This window comes from Leuresthes tenuis, unplaced genomic scaffold, assembly GCF_036924035.1.
Source record: "Leuresthes tenuis unplaced genomic scaffold, fLeuTen1.0.hap1 SCAF_12, whole genome shotgun sequence".
NCBI lineage: Eukaryota > Metazoa > Chordata > Actinopteri > Atheriniformes > Atherinopsidae > Leuresthes > Leuresthes tenuis.
This window is the reverse complement of record NW_027325366.1, coordinates 3650681-3669714: the sequence shown is the minus strand read 5'-3', so window position 1 is coordinate 3669714 and position 19034 is coordinate 3650681. Positions and strand designations below refer to the sequence as shown.

General features: G+C 40.7%; 1 protein-coding gene across 2 annotated transcripts in view; it reads left to right on the top strand.

Moving 5' to 3' along the window:
* Positions 1 to 19034, top strand: part of epb41l5 (erythrocyte membrane protein band 4.1 like 5) — a 49991-nt gene that overhangs the window by 16879 nt on the left and 14078 nt on the right. For both annotated transcript variants that reach the window (XM_072397831.1, XM_072397830.1), the window contains exons 3-16: positions 1628 to 1732; positions 2946 to 2988; positions 3613 to 3691; positions 5227 to 5271; positions 5845 to 5897; positions 9841 to 9961; positions 10119 to 10206; positions 10421 to 10509; positions 10688 to 10757; positions 12962 to 13131; positions 13882 to 13988; positions 15018 to 15036; positions 15860 to 15905; positions 16055 to 16173. In XM_072397831.1, the coding sequence (XP_072253932.1) occupies positions 1628 to 1732; positions 2946 to 2988; positions 3613 to 3691; positions 5227 to 5271; positions 5845 to 5897; positions 9841 to 9961; positions 10119 to 10206; positions 10421 to 10509; positions 10688 to 10757; positions 12962 to 13131; positions 13882 to 13988; positions 15018 to 15036; positions 15860 to 15905; positions 16055 to 16173 (1154 nt within the window). The remainder of the gene's footprint in view (positions 1 to 1627; positions 1733 to 2945; positions 2989 to 3612; positions 3692 to 5226; positions 5272 to 5844; positions 5898 to 9840; positions 9962 to 10118; positions 10207 to 10420; positions 10510 to 10687; positions 10758 to 12961; positions 13132 to 13881; positions 13989 to 15017; positions 15037 to 15859; positions 15906 to 16054; positions 16174 to 19034) is intronic.

Here is a 19034-nt window from a genome sequence, read left to right as displayed (position 1 = left end):
CGAAGAAATGCATATGATGCAGCTTTTAAATGAAAGGCGATCAATGACTTTTTTCTTTTTTCGAACCAGCCGTGCTGGAGGCAACAGTTTGAGGGGGAAGAAGAAAAAAAAAAGTATATCTGCCACGTATTTGTGCGTTACGATAGGTATTTAAGTTAAAAGCATCGGTGTTACAGGCACTGTTAGGGGAAAAAGAGCATTTACTGCATGTTTATGATGTTTATGGGACCATACGCATTTAATTAAAGGTTTAAGAGTCCTCAGGTGTAACATCTTTCTGTGTAAATATCTCATATTACAATGTGGACATCCGCGGCTTATAATCCGGTGCGCCCTGTACATGTACAAAATGGATTTTCTTTTTAAAATGGGACGGTGCTTCTTATATTCAGGTGCGCTCTATAGTCTGGGATTTACAGTACTTCTTTTCCTCCACCACCATTCTTTTTTTTCAGTGTTCATTATTTGTACGTTGTCCCTTTTATAAACTCAAGCTGGCAGAAATCAAGGGACTTTCTGACGAATGTTAGTATTTTTTAAAAATGTATTTTATTCTATTTCTAATACACACCTTCAGTGGGCTCATTGAAATGTTTCACTGCTGTTCTTGTGTGTTTGTTGAATGCAAGGCCGCTCAGAAGTTGTTGCCAAGGGATACTGCTGTATAGGAACATCCATGTCCACACCCAGTTCCACACAACATTAAGATTCACATTCTTTCCTTCAATATGTTTACTTCCTTGTCTTTTATTCATGCTTCCCTCTACACACACAAACTACCTTTTCAGCTTCACATAGATACTTTTGCTCCCGAGATTTGTAGCCCATAGAAATGTTTTCCCTCTTGTTCTACACTTTGTGTTTATGCCCGTTGCAGATGGATACGTCACTACACTGGTGGGTTAATGGATTTGTAAAGTGCAGTTTCTTAGATCAACAGTGAAATACTTGACAGAATGTCTGAGAGAAAGAGCTGCAGGCAGACAGAAAGACTGCAAACAAGCAGACAGTACAGCATACACACACAATAAGGGCTTTGTGCTCTCTCTCCATGGGTACTGTAGGGGAGCGGCATGCCTTGTTGGTTATGCCAACTAGCAGGGGCCTACCCCCCCAAGTTGGCCAAGAGCTCTGCAGAAGACATGGAGCCACTCATTAGCCAGCCCTTCCTTAGCCACCTCTCTGTGTGCTCAAACAGAGCCAGTTAAAGACGGAAGATGCAGTGAGGTCGTATAAATGTAAGTGTTGAGTGATGTTTGTGCATGTGTGTGTTTGTGTGAGGGAACATGTAAGGAAGAAATTTCCCAAGAAGAACACAGGCAGTAACTGGTACGGCCCATCAGAGAGGGCAACACCTATTTAGATTCTGGAAATGTCATGTTGGTATTTCTCAGATTGTTTCAGGGAGAAATTCACTCTGTCCAAATGAAAGTAGATGTACTCCCAGCAAAAAGTCATTCAGGACAATAATCGAAAGAAGAATTAAAATGTTTTTGCAGCTACTTTGATGGTCAGATAATCATTTTCTTTTTTAAAAAAAACAAAAAAAAAACTTGCATCATCATGAGGATTTGAACTCTTAATCTGACGTCTCCTCTCCTTTTTTCTTTTTTGTTTCCCTCATCAGAAAAAAGCCAAAGGTGAGGAACTGTTTGAGCAGATCATGTATCATCTGGACATCGTAGAGAAAGACTACTTCGGGCTGCGCTTCATGGACTCTGCTCAAGTTCCAGTAAGGACTCTGATGGAGTTGGCACTGTTGACACACCATACATATGACCTGATATTTTAGGCATTTTAAAACAAAATGTTTTTTATGATACATCAAATGTCAACTTTACTGTGGGGATATTTTCCATGTCACGAGTGTGTTTCAGGCATTTCATGGTCAGACTTCTGATTTTCCCCTTAATCCATTTCTGGGAAGGCTTTAGACGGGGACTTTCTCTTTTGGTGAAAAGGCTAAAAGGATTGGTTAAGGGACACTTGTCAGCTCTGGGTGTCACGCTGTACTCCAACACAAACTGCTTTAAGTCAGTAGTCTGCCAGTGACCCTGGTCTTTCACAGTGATACTCTGCCACTGAAGGAGGGGTGGGGGCTGGTGAAGGGAAGGATGAAGACAGGAGAAGGGTGGAGAGCATATTGGAAGTTAAGAGGAAAAAAGGAGACTGGGAGAGGCAGGACTGTAATGAGGAATGTGGGGGAGAGGAGACAAGAAAGTGCTGTGAGTTCCTCTCTTATCTCCTCCGTCTGTGTGTCTCGGTCTCTGCTTACACATAACTGTGGCCCCTCCTCTGAACATTGTTTGTGCCTCATAGAGCCTCAACTTCCAAGAGGAATCGCCACACTGATCAGATCACTGACTTGAGTGTTTGCACATGTGTGTAAATGTGTGTGTGTGTGCAGAATGAAGTTGCTTGTTAAATGAAGTGGTGGCTAAGCTTTTGTAGATCCATTCACCTGCACATCGACTGCCATTCCCACTTAGTTTTATCCCACTTTGAATGTGCTGATGCGCAGATTTTATTTTTTTTTTATCTGAAAATGCTGGCTGCTTATTTTTAGGAGAAACTATGTGGATTCTGGGTATTTACAAAGCTTCAACCTTTGCATCAGTTGAGCTGTCTTGTAAACGAGGCACAGCCCCGAAAAGCTCAATAAAATCTGAGAACATGATCCGGTTCTGTAAGATCACGTATCTGTTGATGTGCTCAAACTTTTGCATGATGCTCCTTTTTGTTTTGTTTAAAGTTTTCAAACATTAAAGCTGTTCAGGACAAAACAAACGTGTTATTGATTATTACTTATGGTTTAGTTATTATAACTGATCCAGAAGAAGCACAAGGTCAGATTTAACAACTACAGGCTGCTGGGTGTGATGCTTACTAAACCTTTATGAAAATGCTTTGTTGTTTTACCTCTCGTCATCTCTGTTTTTATTCAGCATTGGCTTGATGTCACAAAAAGTATCAAAAAACAAGTGAAAAGTAAGTATTGAACTTTTTTATTAGTTAAATCATCCGATTTAATTCGCCTAACTGTTTACGCCATCAGAAACGTGCAGGACTCCAGACTAACTTGTAGCACTGCTTCAGGCTGAAAATACTTCAAACACCAACACAAAATTTAAGTTTTTCCATCTCGACTGTGTTTCTGAAGGCGACTTGACACTGAAATGCCGAACTGTCCCTTTACTTTCAGTGAAAGACCTTAAAGAGTGAACAGGGTTCATTAAAAACAAACGCAGATCTCTTTTTTCCCTTCCAATTAAAAATTTGACAGCATCATGGTATTTCTGTAAATTGTCGATTCATTGCTAAAAGATTTTCCTGGAATTCAGTCAAAATGGAAATTGTGAATGAACTGAATTGGCTGCATGTTGGGTACATTTAATTGGCTGCTACAGACAATGCTAACATTAAAAACCAACACCATTGTCTTAGTCTGTAGTCCTGCGGTGCACGGATCTAAGAACTGGAACTTCTTTGAGTAAAGTACCATGCATGTTTTTCAAAGGTTTCCTTTACTCGTGCATGTGCTTTGCCTCGTTCATATCACTTTTAAACTCGATGAAGCTAATCACTCAGCTGTCATTTTTGTTTTTCTTGTAGTTGGTCCACCATACTGCCTTCACATGAAAGTCAAGTTCTACTCTTCAGAACCGAACAACCTGCACGAGGAGCTCACCAGGTGCTTAATGACACTGATTATACCTTTAAGTTACATCTATAAGAGCCACATTCGTGCACACAATCAGCCATGGGGAGTGTTTGGAGCATCTGAGCGCCGTCTGTGCGGTTTGTGACGTGCATTTTTCGACATGTTGAATCTCTGAATGGCTGCTCTGCGTAATAAATGAACTGAATGTAATTTAGCTTTAATCGTGTTAATTATTGTTCATTTTTCAGTGCATAAAGCATAAATGTTTTATGATAGCACAGCTGAACAAAACCATATGATCCATTAGTGTTAGTTTAAATTCAAGTCCAGCTTTTTTTTCTTTCCCCTTGTCCGAGCCAGCATCACGGCAGCAGAATAATCTGAATGCCAAACACATTTACTTTGCCAACGGAAGCTTTATGAATGTAAAGCTCCCTTTGATGCCCAAATACTGCTTATTTATTCATGTTTCATTAAAACTGCCTTTTAACTTGTTGGGTTATAAACATGTTTATCTATAATGATAACTAGACTTATACAAATGTACTTTATTTCTGTTTTTTTTTACCTTAGTGCATCGTTTATGGTTCAGTTCTGCACAGCAAAGTAGTGTCCTCTTGATCACGTGTACGTTTTACCTGGGAGGTGGCAGCTGGGATCTCCGTGGTGTGTTGAAGAGTATTTTCTTTTACCCAACTCTGCCAATACCAGGAGACCCAGCAGGGGACCTCTTCGCCTCAGCTCGCTCTTGTTGTTGGCCCTACAAGTTTAAACGGCTGCTAATCAGAGCTTAAATGGGCAGTCAATAAAAAATAACTGGCAGCAGATTTCTTGATTCATTACTTGTGGCAATGTTGTGATTCTCTACATGCAGCTAAGGTGGGAGCACCTGCTGCTGCTACTTGTGTAGCTCTCCATGAATTTCATGAAAGCTGTCAGAGGCAGAACTGAAAGTGGAAAGTTCCACAGACGAATGTGTAGAGGGAGAGGCTAATCTAACAGTGGGAAATATCTCTGGACTGTTACTTCTCTCGTGTCAGACTCAAGCTACAGCTGATTTATAAAAAAAAATAAAAAATAAACGCCTGTGATGTGGTGGTTTTATATCAGGGACCTGACTGCTTCACAAAACAGAGATGGTCTGTTGTGGGGTTTTAAGATTACATTGAACAAAAATATGGCAGAAACTATACAATTCGATAGTAATGGATGGGTGCATGACACTAAGTATCCCACAATTATGTTTTGTGGACACTAGTAGAGAGTCAGTCTAATGTGGAAGTTTTACTGTAGACAAGGGAGCAATATGAATTGAATTTCTTATTTAATATGCTTGTTTGACCTCGAGTACAATCAACTAAAACAAAGACGCGTGTTCAGCTGTAAATAAGAAGGAACCTTTGCGTTAAACCTTGCATATTAAGCCGGTATCAAAATAATTCAGTTTATTACCCTGTAACACGCTCCCAGTTTGACACTGATGGGGGTTTCTTCACCTCATCTCAAAGCGTTTGACCTCCCATTGCAATAGTTAACTGTTGGCACTTGTTTCTTCTTTGTTTCAGATACCTGTTTGTTTTACAGTTAAAACAAGACATCCTCAGTGGCAAGTATGTCATTTTCCTTCTACTTTTTATGAAGCAATTAAGAAAAATAAATTGTGGATTTGACAGATTTGATTGGATCATTAACTCTGCCATTAGAGGTGGCCAGCTCATCATTCAAGCCCTGTAGCTTCCCTGCCATTGAAACAAACCATCAACCTGACATATTTTACTGTGTAGTTCACAGTAGTTGTTTTGTTTGTTCAGCACATTCTTACTGGTATCTAGTTTGATTATTCAGAGGTGAACAAAGTGAGACAATGGTGAGAGTAGACAAGAAAGAGATAAGTTATCTCTTTCTCTTTATCTCAGTGAAATAAACCTACGTGCATTTCCTCCCGTAGGTTTTTTTTTTTTTACACAAATCCATCAGTTTTGCTGGTAATCATGCCTACATTCATTTCAGAGCCTCACTTGTTGGCCACTGGAATGGAGTCACAGCAGTGAAACCCTATTAGAAAGTGGTTGGGGCCAGCCGGCCACAGTCATAAAGTGTTTTACTAAAATGTTAGTTTTTATTTCATCTTTAACGTTTCTTCATTTCACAGTAACTCATTTTAGCATGCTTTGTACTTTCAGGTTAGAATGTCCATTTGACACAGCGATGGAGTTGGCTGCCTTCTCACTACAGGGTAAGTGTGTCTTTAATCTGTCTGTCCGTAAGGTCTATCCTACTCTGTGTAAGGTAATGTATCTTGAATGTTTTGAAGGAACTTCTTCATGTTTGAAGAATCTAAAGATGTTTTTTTTTTTATTCCACAACTAGCAACCAGTATTGGGTTTATCCACAGTGGTAGAATAGCACAAGTTTAATGTCTCAATCAATGTATCAATATTGTTTACGGCCATTTCCACAGTTATAAGTAGAAAATGTAAAAATAAAAAAATTTGGGCTGGCACCCCATATGCAGAGGCTGAGGCTCCTGGATGCTGCCGTCCTCGAAGCGACTCCCGGCTCGGGGCGATTCTCCTGCACCCCCCCCTCATTTCCTGTTGAGCAACTTTCCAATAAAGGCCACTAGTGACAAAAAATCCTTTTTAAGTGGGGAAAAAAGGGAGAAACAGTAACAAGCCATTACTTTTTCTTTTTTTTTTTAATGGTCAGAAATGCAGTCTTTACCTGCAAGCGTCCCTTTAGCAGTTCAGAGTGCCTTCAGAACAACAAAGCTTGAACCACTGCAGACATTCATGGAATGGGATTGCGAGCACAAACCCTTGGGTGCACGTACACACACACAGTCATTGTGGGGTTAATGCCAGCTCATTAGTGTTCTATCCTCTTCGGAGGCCCCCTAATCTAGTACCCTCTCTGTTTTCTCTCTTTCCCTCAGTTGATCTCTCTCCCTCCACCCTTCTATTATCCCCCTCCAGTTACAGTCAGAGCCATAAGTATCTGGACAGTGTTCCTTTTCATGTGTTTTCCTCTTTACTCTACTTTTGACTGATTTTGAATGACACAATCAAACTGTTTTTGTATTTTAGGGGTTTGTTATGTTATATAAACCTTTTAGGAATTTTTCCCCCTCCCAGTCCCACCATTCTCACACGCTTAGAACAAAAATAAATTGATATACTGCATATTTGCATGCAAGTGCTAAAAATATCATGATGTTAAAACATTTTCTTTCACCAAAGTTTCCTCCATTAAGAATCCAGGCCTAACCTGCAGCTGCTGCTTGTTTGTAGACCTTTTTTCTTGTCTGTTTAATTTTCTGTATCTATGAAGCAACACCCCGTTTCTTTACCTTCAGAAGCTCTTGGATTGCTTTAGAGTTATGATTTAGATCACTATGTATATGTAGTATGATGCAATGTGGCTCATGCTCAGCATCCGAAATGAACAGCATTCATCCAGTCATCTATTGGCAGGCACTCATGCCATAATGTTGACTCTACCATGTTTGTAAGGCTGCATCATCATGAGCTGTCTCTTCCATGTAGATAGTCTTCTCTCCCATCTTCTCTGCCGTCCTGTCGTGAATCCCATTTTCCTCTGTCCAAAGAATCTTCTTCCAGAATGGCGCAGGTTTATTTAGATGTTTTCCACAAACTATGGGACGTGTCTTATATACTGTTCCTTTTTCAGTATGCCAGTCGATTGACTGGTGGAAAGAGGTGATGTCTTGCTCCCGTGTGCTGCCAGCTTATCCAAATGACCCAAAGCACACACTCAATACTGTATGAGATGGTAAACACACAATCTGTTAAACCTAGTACTAAGTGTGCGCCGTTTCCCACTTGGCAGCCAGACCTTTGTCTTCCACAGAAGTGTCTTAAAACAGAGCCTAAGGTGAAGCCTTTACACAAGTCAAATGTAATCCCTTACTGCTGCAGGTCATGGCAATCAGCAGTCATGGGCAAGGGATGATGAGATGAAAGTGATATTCAGTGATGAATCCCCAATCTGCATTGGGCAAGTAGATGATGTCAGAACTTTTGTTTTGTGCAGATCCAATGAAACATACACTATAATGCCAAAAGCATTCACCCACCCATTCAAATTATTAAATTCTGGTGTTCCAATCACTTCCGTGGCCACAGGTGTATAAATTAAAGCACCTCGGCATGCAGACTGCTTCTACAAACATCTGTGAAAGAATGGGTCACTCTCAGGAGCTCAGTGAATCCCAGTGTGGTACCATGATAGGATGCTACCTGTGCAACAAGTCCAGTGGTGACATTTCCTCACTACTAAATATTCCACAGTCAGCTGTCAGTGGTATTATAACAAAGTGGAAGTGATTGGGAACGACAGCAGCTCAGCCATGAAGTGGTCGGCCACATACAATGACAGAGCAGGTCAGCGGATGCTGAGGAGCATAGTGCCCAGAGGTCTCCAACTTTCTGCAGAGTCGGTCGCCACAGACCTCCAAACTTCATGTGGCCTTCAGATTAGCTCAAGAACAGTGTGTAGGGAGCTTCATGGAATGGGTTTCCATGGTAACTGCATCTAAGCCATACATCACCAAGTGCAATGCAAAGCGTTGGATGCAGAGGTGTAAAACACGCCGTCACTGGACGAATCACACTTCTCCATCTGACATTCTGATGGAGGAGTCTGGGTTTGGCCGTTGCCAGGGGAACAGTACTTGTCTGACTGCATTGTGCCAAGTGTAAAGTTTGGTGGAGGGGGGATTATGGTGTGGGGTTGTTCTTCAGGAGCTGGGCTTGGCCCCTTAGTTCCAGTGAAAGGAACTCTGAATGCTTCAGCATACCAAGAGATTTTAGACCGTTTCATGCTCCCAACTTTGTGGAAACAGTTTGGGGATGGACCCTTCCTGTTCCAACATGACTGTTCACCAGTGCACAAAGCACGGTCCATAAAGACTGGATGAGCCAGTTTGGTGTGGAAGAGCCTGACTGTCCTGCACAGAGTCCTGACCTCAACCCAATAGAACACCTTTGGGATGAATTAGAGCAGAGACTGTGAGTCAGGCCTTCTGTCCAACATTATATTAAACCCTATGGATTAAGAATGGGATGTCACTTAAGTTCATATGTGTGTAAAGGCAGCTGAGCGGATACTTTTGGCAATGTAGTGTAGAAAGATGACTGGCTGATGAAAACAAGCACATCTCCTCCATCATTGATGATGTGGGGTTGTTGTCAGGTGAGGAACCAGGGGAGATGGCAGCCATTACCTCCATAATAAATGCACGGGTGGACGTGTAATTTTTGACATATTTTTCATTCCATCCATGGAGAGGAGGTTTGGTAATGCTGATCTCATTTTTCAGGACGATACAGCATTTGGGTGTTTAAACTCTTCTTCAGGAAAGTGGCATCAGCTCACTGACGTGGTCAGCAAGCAGTGTGAATCTAAGTTTGATTGAATATGTTCGGTGGAATCTGATCTGTCAACTGCTGTAAGAGAAAGTTGGGACCCTGATTGCTGAAAAATATTGTTTTTCATTGGGGAAGTCCATGCCTCAAAGAATTTCAAGCCGTCCTGAAAGACAGAAAGTACGACAAAGTACTAAATGTCATTTTTCTCCATTTTTGGCGTCCATTTTGCTCCCTCAATCGTGAGGAAATGTGCTACAATTTTCTGAAAATGTTTACTTATGTTCTGTGGTTATATCCTCTGCGCATAAAGATGAAATCAGTTTTTATCACTTTTTATAACCTGAGCCTTTCTTCTTGGCTGGACTGCCTGTTAGACAGAAAAGCCCACAGCAAATTCTTGTTCCCCAGTGAAAGGGTCTCCTCACAGCTGTGCTTAAGTTTCTCTTGTTTTCATTCTGCTGTTCTCATTCCAGTTTTAATAAGATGATTTACTTTCTTCTTTGCTTGAACCAATGTTCTGTCTCCATTTTAAAACTGATAAATCTGTGACCCTTTGTCCATTGAAAGGGATCACAGCACATTATGTTTGTGCTGTGAGGAAGGCTCTCCGTTATTTAGTCAGTTCGGATATCTGAGATCTGCCATCTTGTTCTGTTCCAAAGGTTTTAGTTCAGGACCAGGTCAAGTAATTACATTGAGGATGTTGTCGGTTTTTTAAATGATTTTTTTGTTGAACCAAGCTACTAATCTGTCGTTGTAAACAATGAGTATTTGTGTCTGTGTTTTCAGCTGAGTTAGGTGATTGTGATCCACTGGAACATAACCTGGACCTGGTGTCAGAATTTCGGTTCATCCCTAACCAGACAGAAGATGTGGAGCTTGCTATATATAACGCATGGAAGGAGTGCAGGTAAGCATTCATTTAACTACACTTGATGTTGATAAGAGGGAAAGCATTCACTAAACGGCGATGCATACGGCAACAGCACGTTTTTTGTGTTTATTGTGGTCCGAAAGTTATACACTGCATCCACACCACATCATCGTTTTCTCTGGCTTTTTTTCAGAGGCCAGACCCCAGCACAAGCTGAGATAAACTACCTGAATAAAGCCAAGTGGCTGGAAATGTATGGGGTGGACATGCACATGGTCAAGGTGAATAAGTCTGATTCGACTTGTTTTACATGGGTGCAGTTAAACATACATGGAGCTGCACATCAATAGCAAAGCTTGGATTTTAAACCCAAATTGTTTTGGATGATAAACGGGAAGTAACAGGAATGTGCATAAGAACGTAAATATATGATGGGATCTGTTTAAATGTCTCCCATTTCTTCTCTTTTCCTGTTCTTCCATCTCTGGCCTGCAGGCAAGAGATGGTAATGAGTACAGTCTGGGTTTGACACCCACTGGAGTTCTGGTGTTTGAAGGCCAAACTAAGATCGGACTCTTCTTCTGGTATGTTTAGTTCTGACTGAATTAACTGAAATATTTTCATTTACAAAATGTATTTATATAGATTATTAATGAAGATATTATTTCATTCATGTTAATGACACTTTTTTATTTAAAATGAAAGCTTTTAATCATGTCACGTGTCTTTCTGTGAGAAAGTTGAACTCTTTTTCTGTTGCAGGCCCAAAATAACTCGTCTTGATTTCAAGAAGAGCAAACTGACACTTGTGGTAGTGGAAGATGATGAGCAGGTGAACACAAGCTCACACAGCATCACTTCACTGAGAACATGTTGAAGGCACAGAGCGTACTGCGGTTATCACCGGCTCTGATATGACTGTACTGTACTACACTTTGTCCCTGTTCTACCAGATTTCAGCCAAGAATTCTTTAGATCAAAAGCTTTTTTTTATAGTTCATTTCAAGTGTATGTGGACTCCTCGTGTCTCTTCTTCAGCATTGTCAACTTATGCGAAACATTTTAAGGTTTTTTCATTAAATTAGTTAATTATTTACTAACTAAGGTTGAACATGCAAGAAACTTTGATCCTGCTACAGAAAATCTGTTCGTTTTTAAATTCAAATATTTTTTTTTTTAATCGTCTTTCCATTAAAGGGCTATTCCTCCAAAAACCTTTCATTTGTAGCTGTATCTGAGCTGTAGAAATATGTTGGACCATGAGGTCTGCTCCTGTAAAACTACGAGAGAGAGGGAGAGCCTGTTTATCTCCATGGGTCTTTGAGTAAGGTTAATAAAGAAGCCTGTCCCCTCTGGTATTCCTGGTATGCGCCATTCTCTGACACACGCACAAGGGAAAACAAAGCAAACAGTCAATTCATTGATTAGTGGACTTACAGACAGACAGGAATTTAGCTGATGCCTATTTTGATAACTGCTGAAGACTTCAGTTGTGTTTTTTAATTCAAATATAGTTTTGGCCTCTCAAATTTAAATACACTGCGTCCCTGGATTTAACTAAGCAAATAGATGAGAGCCTCCCATAGGGCAATTATTTAAGTTATTAAGATGTTTCAGCTGGCAACAAGTTATTTAACCCTAACCAATGCAGCGAGTAGCCTCAAATTAATTTAACAACCATGTTAGAAGACACGGCCTGGGGTTATGAAAGAGGCATTTCTCTGTTTCAGAAAGTCTAATTATTGGACTGCATCAAGCATACAAACCCACCCAGCTGGGACAATTAAAACTGGATTTAAATCTGTCTAATGCGTAATTAAAACCTGTAAGGATAGTGATGGATCTTGGAGTAAGAAAATTTGGATGGAAGGAAACTTTGAACAAATAAAGATCATTTGAAAATTTGGTGAAATCAAATAGAAGAAAATCTTCAGGGAAACTTATAATCCTGTTTAATAGTGAAGGAGCTTTTTGACACCTGCAGTGCATAGAGAACTTAAAGTTTTGGGTCCAAACAGCTGTGTAATCTTAAGAAAACCCCTTATCAGTTAGGATAAGTAAGTCGAGATTTACCAGATGAAGTGCTGCATCCATCATTCCGAGTGTGGGGGCAGCTTTATGATCTGGGATTGCTTCACTGGGCCAGGTGTAGCTTCAGCAACGTTCTGGACTCCTTGAATATAGTGAATGATCAGGATTTTTATGAATACTTTTTTTCTTTCGTGATGACAAAGGTTCCAAAATTACACATCCCAGATTCATTGTGCTCCATTTGTAAAAGAGCAGTTCAGGAAGCATGATTTTGACACATGGATTGGCTACCGCAGAGTTTCTACAAAGATAAAGGTGGTCCAACAAAAAATTAGAATGTGTCATACTTTTTTTCTTCTTCTGTTTTTCAGAAAAATCCACTAATTGCAAACAATATCCCAGGGCTCAAGTTAACAAGCCGTTGTATGTTTGAGTCGTGCTGTTTCCTATTTAGAGGTTTTCTTTCTGGTTTTAAAATGAATCCCAAACGCATACCTACATTAAACTCAATACTTCCGTCTTTCTGTTGGTCACTGGGCGTCGTACTCGGCAAACGTCTTCATTTTGTTCGATTTAATTTTTTCTATGGGATCTGCGACATGCAGAGACTGCATGCAGGTCTGATTCATGTGTTTTGGTGTTTGTCTGTCTGAAATGAAAGAATTTCACCTGAAAACAAATAAAAATGAGCAAAGAAATGCAAAACTGTGACTCTGGATTTGCTCCAGCACAGTTTGTAACCTACTTTCATCCAGACTATTGCCAAGTGGATTAATGAGGTAGCATCTGCCCTTGTAAAGCCACCATTCATTCTTCCGTTAGCTTTTATGAGTAAAAGTAGAAGTGAGCTTGGTTTAGCGACTTCCTGCAACTATATTGAATTATTTTACTGCTGAACAGCATATGATAATATGCCCCCCTGCCATATTTGCACGTTTGAAAGATCAAATAACACTTCCTCCTTTCTGAGTTTTCCAATTCTAATCCCACACCAATCCTCCTCAGGATAAAGAGCAGGAGCACACCTTTGTCTTCAGGATGGACCACCCCAAGGCCTGTAAACATCTCTGGAAGTGTGCTGTGGAACACCATGCTTTCTTCAGGCTGCGGGGGCCGGTGCAGAAGAACTCTGCACAGTCTGGATTCATTCGCATGGGATCTCGCTTCAGATACAGGTGACAAATGTGGGGGGTAGAGGACAGAACCTCAGAAAGGTTGAACTATTAATTTATTTGACTTTTTTAGTCAACTTTAGAGTGTATCTTATGGCCAAGTAAATACTTAGCTTTCATAGTTGCACCTAAACTGATCATTGGAAAAACTTTAAAGAAGTATTATGAATTCAGTGCTACTACGTCTGAAACTTGCAGCTATTGATTGGTTTATCATGAAAGGACTCTGTGTCTGTCATGTTGGACTTGACCTGCAGGCAGGTGAAATACAGTTGGTGGGAGGAATGGCTGAAGTTGGGTTGGGTTAAAAGTAAACTCTGGGGGATGGGTGAGTTCTGATGAGTGCTGTGCCTCTAATTTAGAGTCCCTTTTTTCCCTTTGTGCCATGTGTGTGAGTGTACCAACAGGATTATCCTAATTTGAGGTACAGTGCATTCTCTGAGCATACAAAAAGGTCCCACATGTATACACACAGCTACTTACAGTTGTGCTGGACAGACACTCCCTGTCAACATACTGCAGTGGCCAGCTTGTTCCCCCCTGTGTGTTTAAACATTACCCAGATGGATAAGCATTGGCGGTAATGTTGATTTAACACAGAGGTTGCAGGGCTTTGTTGTTGGTAGGAGGTTATCGCCTGGATGGGTCCAGAGTTCAGCAGAGGTCATTCTTGTGTTAGTTATTTTTGTGGCAGGGACATTGTTAGGTAGATTTATTTCATTTCTGAAAAAGTGTTTGTGATTCTGTGACCAGTGGAAAGACGGAGTACCAGACGACCAAGGCCAATAAAGCAAGGCGGTCAGCCTCCTTTGAGAGGAGACCGAGTCGGCGCTACTCCAGAAGAACCATGCAGAACAGAGGTAATAACAAGAATCACTCAGTCACACACCTGGAGTCCATTTCAGATGTCAGGTTAAACCAACTCTGAGCAGAACCCTGAACTGAAGTGACCTGATTAACTCCAACATATGAAGCTCCAAGCTATTAGTCCTAGAACCGCCCAGAGCTGTGTTAGCTCAGTCACCTGAGTTAAACGCATACATAAGCACTATACAGATGTACCATCGATAGAGCTCTGACTCTGTCATTGACTGAGCAAACTCACCAATAAAAAAGGATCAACTCTCTTCATTCCAGCTTTTAGAATGAAAAAGAAAAAACACAAGAAAAAAATAAGAAGGTGCCAGAGATGAGCTCTGATTTTGGAGCATTACAGGGTTTGCTTGCAAGGCTACTCATTTCAATCCACCAAAACACTGATTAGGTGTAATAAATGAGGAGAAGGCACCGTATGTCTGGTAGAAGATTTGAAGAAAAGAGCCCACCGGCAATAAGTTCAAGGTTCAGAGTCACTTACGTCTCTTTCTGAGTGGTAACACCCAGAGTTTCCCTCACATCAGAGAGCACAAACTACCTGCACAGCAAAGAGTGATACGCTTAAAACCCACCAGCAGCAAGTGTTCATGCAGAATCTATGTCAGTTCCAGTGTGACCCCTTCAGGGTTGTGCGCCTCATTGTGCTGTTGAAGTCATTTCTTTTTTGTTGCCTGTAACAACCAGATGGAAACTTCTCTTTGGAACGTTCTCTTTTGTTGTAAAGGAATTACTGAAATGTAAAAGTTCTCTGACCAGCTCTGCGTGTATGTTCCGGAGCATCCTGTGTAACTATCTGAGATGCTTGATTGTCCAACTGTGAAAGTGAATCGGTTGCTGTGCTGTGTGCCGGCCTAAAACTCCAGGGAACACTAAACTTTTGCTATAAAACTGTAACCAAACAATTTCACTTGATCTATATTAATATAGAAGTGTTGATTGATTAGCAAAATGGCATTTCTAACCATTTAAACTTCCCAACACAATACTTACTGTATGCTGTCTGTGTTTTGCAGGACCATTCAACCCCCAGGAGTAAGTACACTGATGCTTGAATAATGGGATTGTTCTGGTGCCTGTTTTTGAGATTGTCCCTGCATTGTTTAAGCTTTTACTGTCGTGTTGTATGTCCCTGAGTGAATATCCTTGAACGGCTGCTGTGTAATGTTGTTTGCAGAACAGCTTAATTAGTTCACAGAATGAAACTGCTTCTAGCCTCAACAAGTTCAGTTACTTAAAGTTCTACACTACACACACGGTGTCATACTTTTCACTTTGGTCTCAAGCTTCCATACGGAGCCTTTTGGTATGGGAAAGTGTGTGTGGGCTAAAAGTTTAATCACAGCTGGGGTTTTGTAAATTGGCTCGTAGAAGACTTCAAACAAAGAATGGAATGTACGAATCATGTCATATTGTATGTTGTACAAAATATGGTTTGTGTGTCATGGCCTGAAGGCTTGATGCCTCGTATAGATTCCTCTGTGTAATGTTCAGAAAACAAACAGAGACTCTCAAAGTGTTCCTGGATGTTGACATGGCTCTTTGCTTGCCTTAGGTCTGGGTGCCTGGCCATGTCTCTGTCTGATAGGTGTGTGTGTGTCTGTGTTTGTGTGTGTCTGTTCATCTCAGTGTCTCTGTGGGTATTTATGGGGGTGGGAGGGTTGGTATGTTTTATCATTGTTGGTTTTAGCCTCTGTGAGGCACTTTGTGTTGCTTTTAAAGTACCAAAGGTGCCATATAAATGAAATTTGATTTGATTTGACCCTGAAAATCAAATACCGTAGTGCATGTGCAGTACTTTGAATGTTGTGTTGCTGTGTGTGGTCTGAATAAAGTCTAACTTCTATCTTTTTCTCAGCGTTCTCTCTTCAGGTAATGGCATCAGCTCCAGCAAAGATGGCAAGGTAAGGAGTCAAGTGTTCACACAATGGAAAGTTAAATGATGTCCAATATTGAGCCTTTTCATCATTTATTCTGTTGCTTCATTTTCTCACCGTTTTGTCCTCTTGTTCTGGTCTTTTTTTGGCTATATGTCATATAATTCCTCCTCCAGATTTCTTCCAGCAGAGGTGCCTGGTCTGTTACGCCTGTGGTCAGCCCAGTAGCAGCTTCTGCCTGTGGACCAGTGGAAATCGAGGCTCTGCCCAGAAGCCCTGGAGGAGAAAAACGAAGGTTGGTACCCAAATAATTTGAGGTCTTTACTCCGTTAAGCCACAATCTTGACTCTTCTTTTGTTTATTTATCTATATGTAAAAAACATAACATATCTAAAACAATATTTTGAAGTCAGTTTGAGTTAATTTTTATATGCGAGTGATGGCGTACAACTGCCCAGTGCTCACTAATGGTGAGGAAAACAAAACCGGATTAGAAGAGGTTGGAGCAGGCTGAATTGATCCCTGTTGGTTGCTGAAAGAAGTAGCTAGGTGTGTTTTTCCTGGTCTAATGCCATGTGAGTGGCTTAGGATGGCTTATCCACTGACCCTGTCATGTTGTGATCAGGAAGAGGATAAAAGAAGTGAGGACAGAGGCAAGGAGAAAGTTAATTATGTGTGCATTGTTTGTCCATACCTGCTTTTACCTTCTATGTGGGGCTGGAAGGGAATTCTCCACAAAACAAGTTGGCATCATACACTGCAGATTATGCCGGGATCGTATTTGTTTTCTCTTGTGTATAATGCAGCAGCACAGTATTCACCCAAGTGCCAAATTGAAATTGAACAAAGCTGGACAGCCGGCTCTTAAAAGAATGTCAGACAGTCAGTTGGCCATGGGAAGGTTAGATGGATGCTGACAGGATATTTTCCTTCATTAAATGCAACATACAAAAACTTGGCTGGTGTTCTGCTCCAATCTTCTTAATATTGTCTTTTTATTCATTTATCTATTTCTTTTTGTTTATTCCCTCTGAGCCGCTTCCTTTGAGAAATGTGTACAGATGTCCTGGGATGATTTTTTTGTCCTAAAAGTTTTAAAGTGTGTGCATGTTGATGAAAGGCTTTTGTTTCCCGCTGTTGTAAACACGATGTTCCCCTGTTTGTTCCAGTATTATCATGTACTGAGGACAAACTGGTCTTGTCTGGAGGCAGGCTGGGTAGGTACAACCAAACACTGAAACTGCTTTGGCTTTAACCAATCAATCGCTGTGCAGTGGCGGGCTTCATGATTTGGCTTTGGAAAACATTCTCTTGCAGTGGACAGACAACAGCTCAATGTGATGTGCTGTTTGTCCACTCTTGATCAGCATGAAATGCCAACCTAATTGATGCAGGAAGCAGTGTTGTGATATGGGATGCTGTGTAGGGATCTTGATTTGGTGGCATGACTCAGTGATGTGGTATGATTTCAGCTTTGGATCTGTTCTGTTTACGACTGTGGTGCCCTCTACGGTGTAGGTATCTATTCTTTCATTCATCTAATACCCTGCTGTGCATCCTGTTCACCTGCTCCTCTTTAAACTTATACATTTTCCAAATGATAAAAGGAAAAAAATACAACCGTATCTGAGGATGATGATGAAGGGAAAGGCTTTTCGTATTTTCAACACATTAATGATACTATAGCTCAGGGATTGAGGGTCCTGAGGCTTCAACACACCTGATTCAAATCAGTGCATCATTAGCAGGCTTTTAAAGGGATCTATTTCATCTGAATCAGCTGTGTTTGGTGTTCATGTGACTCTGGGTGGGTTTAAAAAAGAAAAAGAAATAAAAAGAAGCTAATTCCCATGAATAGCTCAAGCTGGTCATTCCTCTCATAAGGCTCTAAATTTGAAGGAGGAGAAAATGTGGGACAATGTAACAGTGGAGCATTGTCCCACATTTTCTCATTTGATGATAGTTTGAAGCTCGTTGACTCATTAAGCTAATGGTAGTCATCTTACTCTTAGTTATTTGCTTGTGAATCTACAAAAAAACTAAACAAACACAGCAGAATGAAGGCTGTGACAATGTAAGATGGATGAAGTACTAAAGTAGCATAATATAGGCATGTGTACACATAGGAATGATCAACCAAGTAGAACAGTTTCTAGGTTACTTTTAAAGTTGCTTCAATAAAGATGTTATTTCAATAAAATGGTACTGATTCATAAACTCAGCGTGTCTCAAAGGAAACGCCTCGCCAAAGCACAACCCTACAATGAGGGAAAAGTTCTGTTTGTCAGACTCCCAGTTCCAGTGTGCTCTATCTGTAATGAGACTGATGAAGCCAGATGGCCTTGGAGTTGTTTTTCACGTCGTTAACTCATAGCAACAGTTAAAACTGAGCCGGGTAGGGTGAGGAGGATGCTTTCAAAGTGACTTTGTTACATAACTAATTCTTGATCTCTCTGATGCTCTTTAATTTTCCACACATCTATCAGTTTTGCTTATAAAGGCACTGTAACTAATGATTTTGCATGCAGCTCTGCAAGCCTCAGCTGGTCTCCTGATGACATGAGCAGAAATAATGAGCCTTTTGCACGTTCGTGTAAATCTGTAATATGACACTTTACCGTTGACAGTGTAGCATCAGTCAAAGTGTTGGAAGGTGTGTTCTGCTTTTAAAATTGTGCAATAGCATCAAAGCTTTCTTATGGAAATGTAATGTTAACAAATACAAATTGAACAAATAGAAAATATAAAACGTATATAAATATCTTAAAAAAATATTTGAAATGAGCAAAAGGTCACTTTAAGTGTCATGTTCCCCACGATGGCCGTGTGTATTTTTGCCTTATTTATGCAAAAGTCTGCCTTAAAGCTCTCTGTGTCCCTGTCCAAGCTACCCTGTAGTGCTGTGCCTGTAACTACTGCCTTCTCTCTGACCCTTAATTCCTGTGTGCTGCTTCACATCTCTGAGACATATCATAAGTGAGGGTGGACGAGTTTCACATCAGTGCTTTTGGAATTAATTAGAATTCATCTCTGTTGCCAATGAGACACTGCATGAAAAATACTAAGGTCAGTAAAAGTTCATCTGCTGACCATTTAGTTATCAACCGTTAGTCACTATTTCCCCATGGCAGTTGGAAACTGAACGTTGTCTTCCCA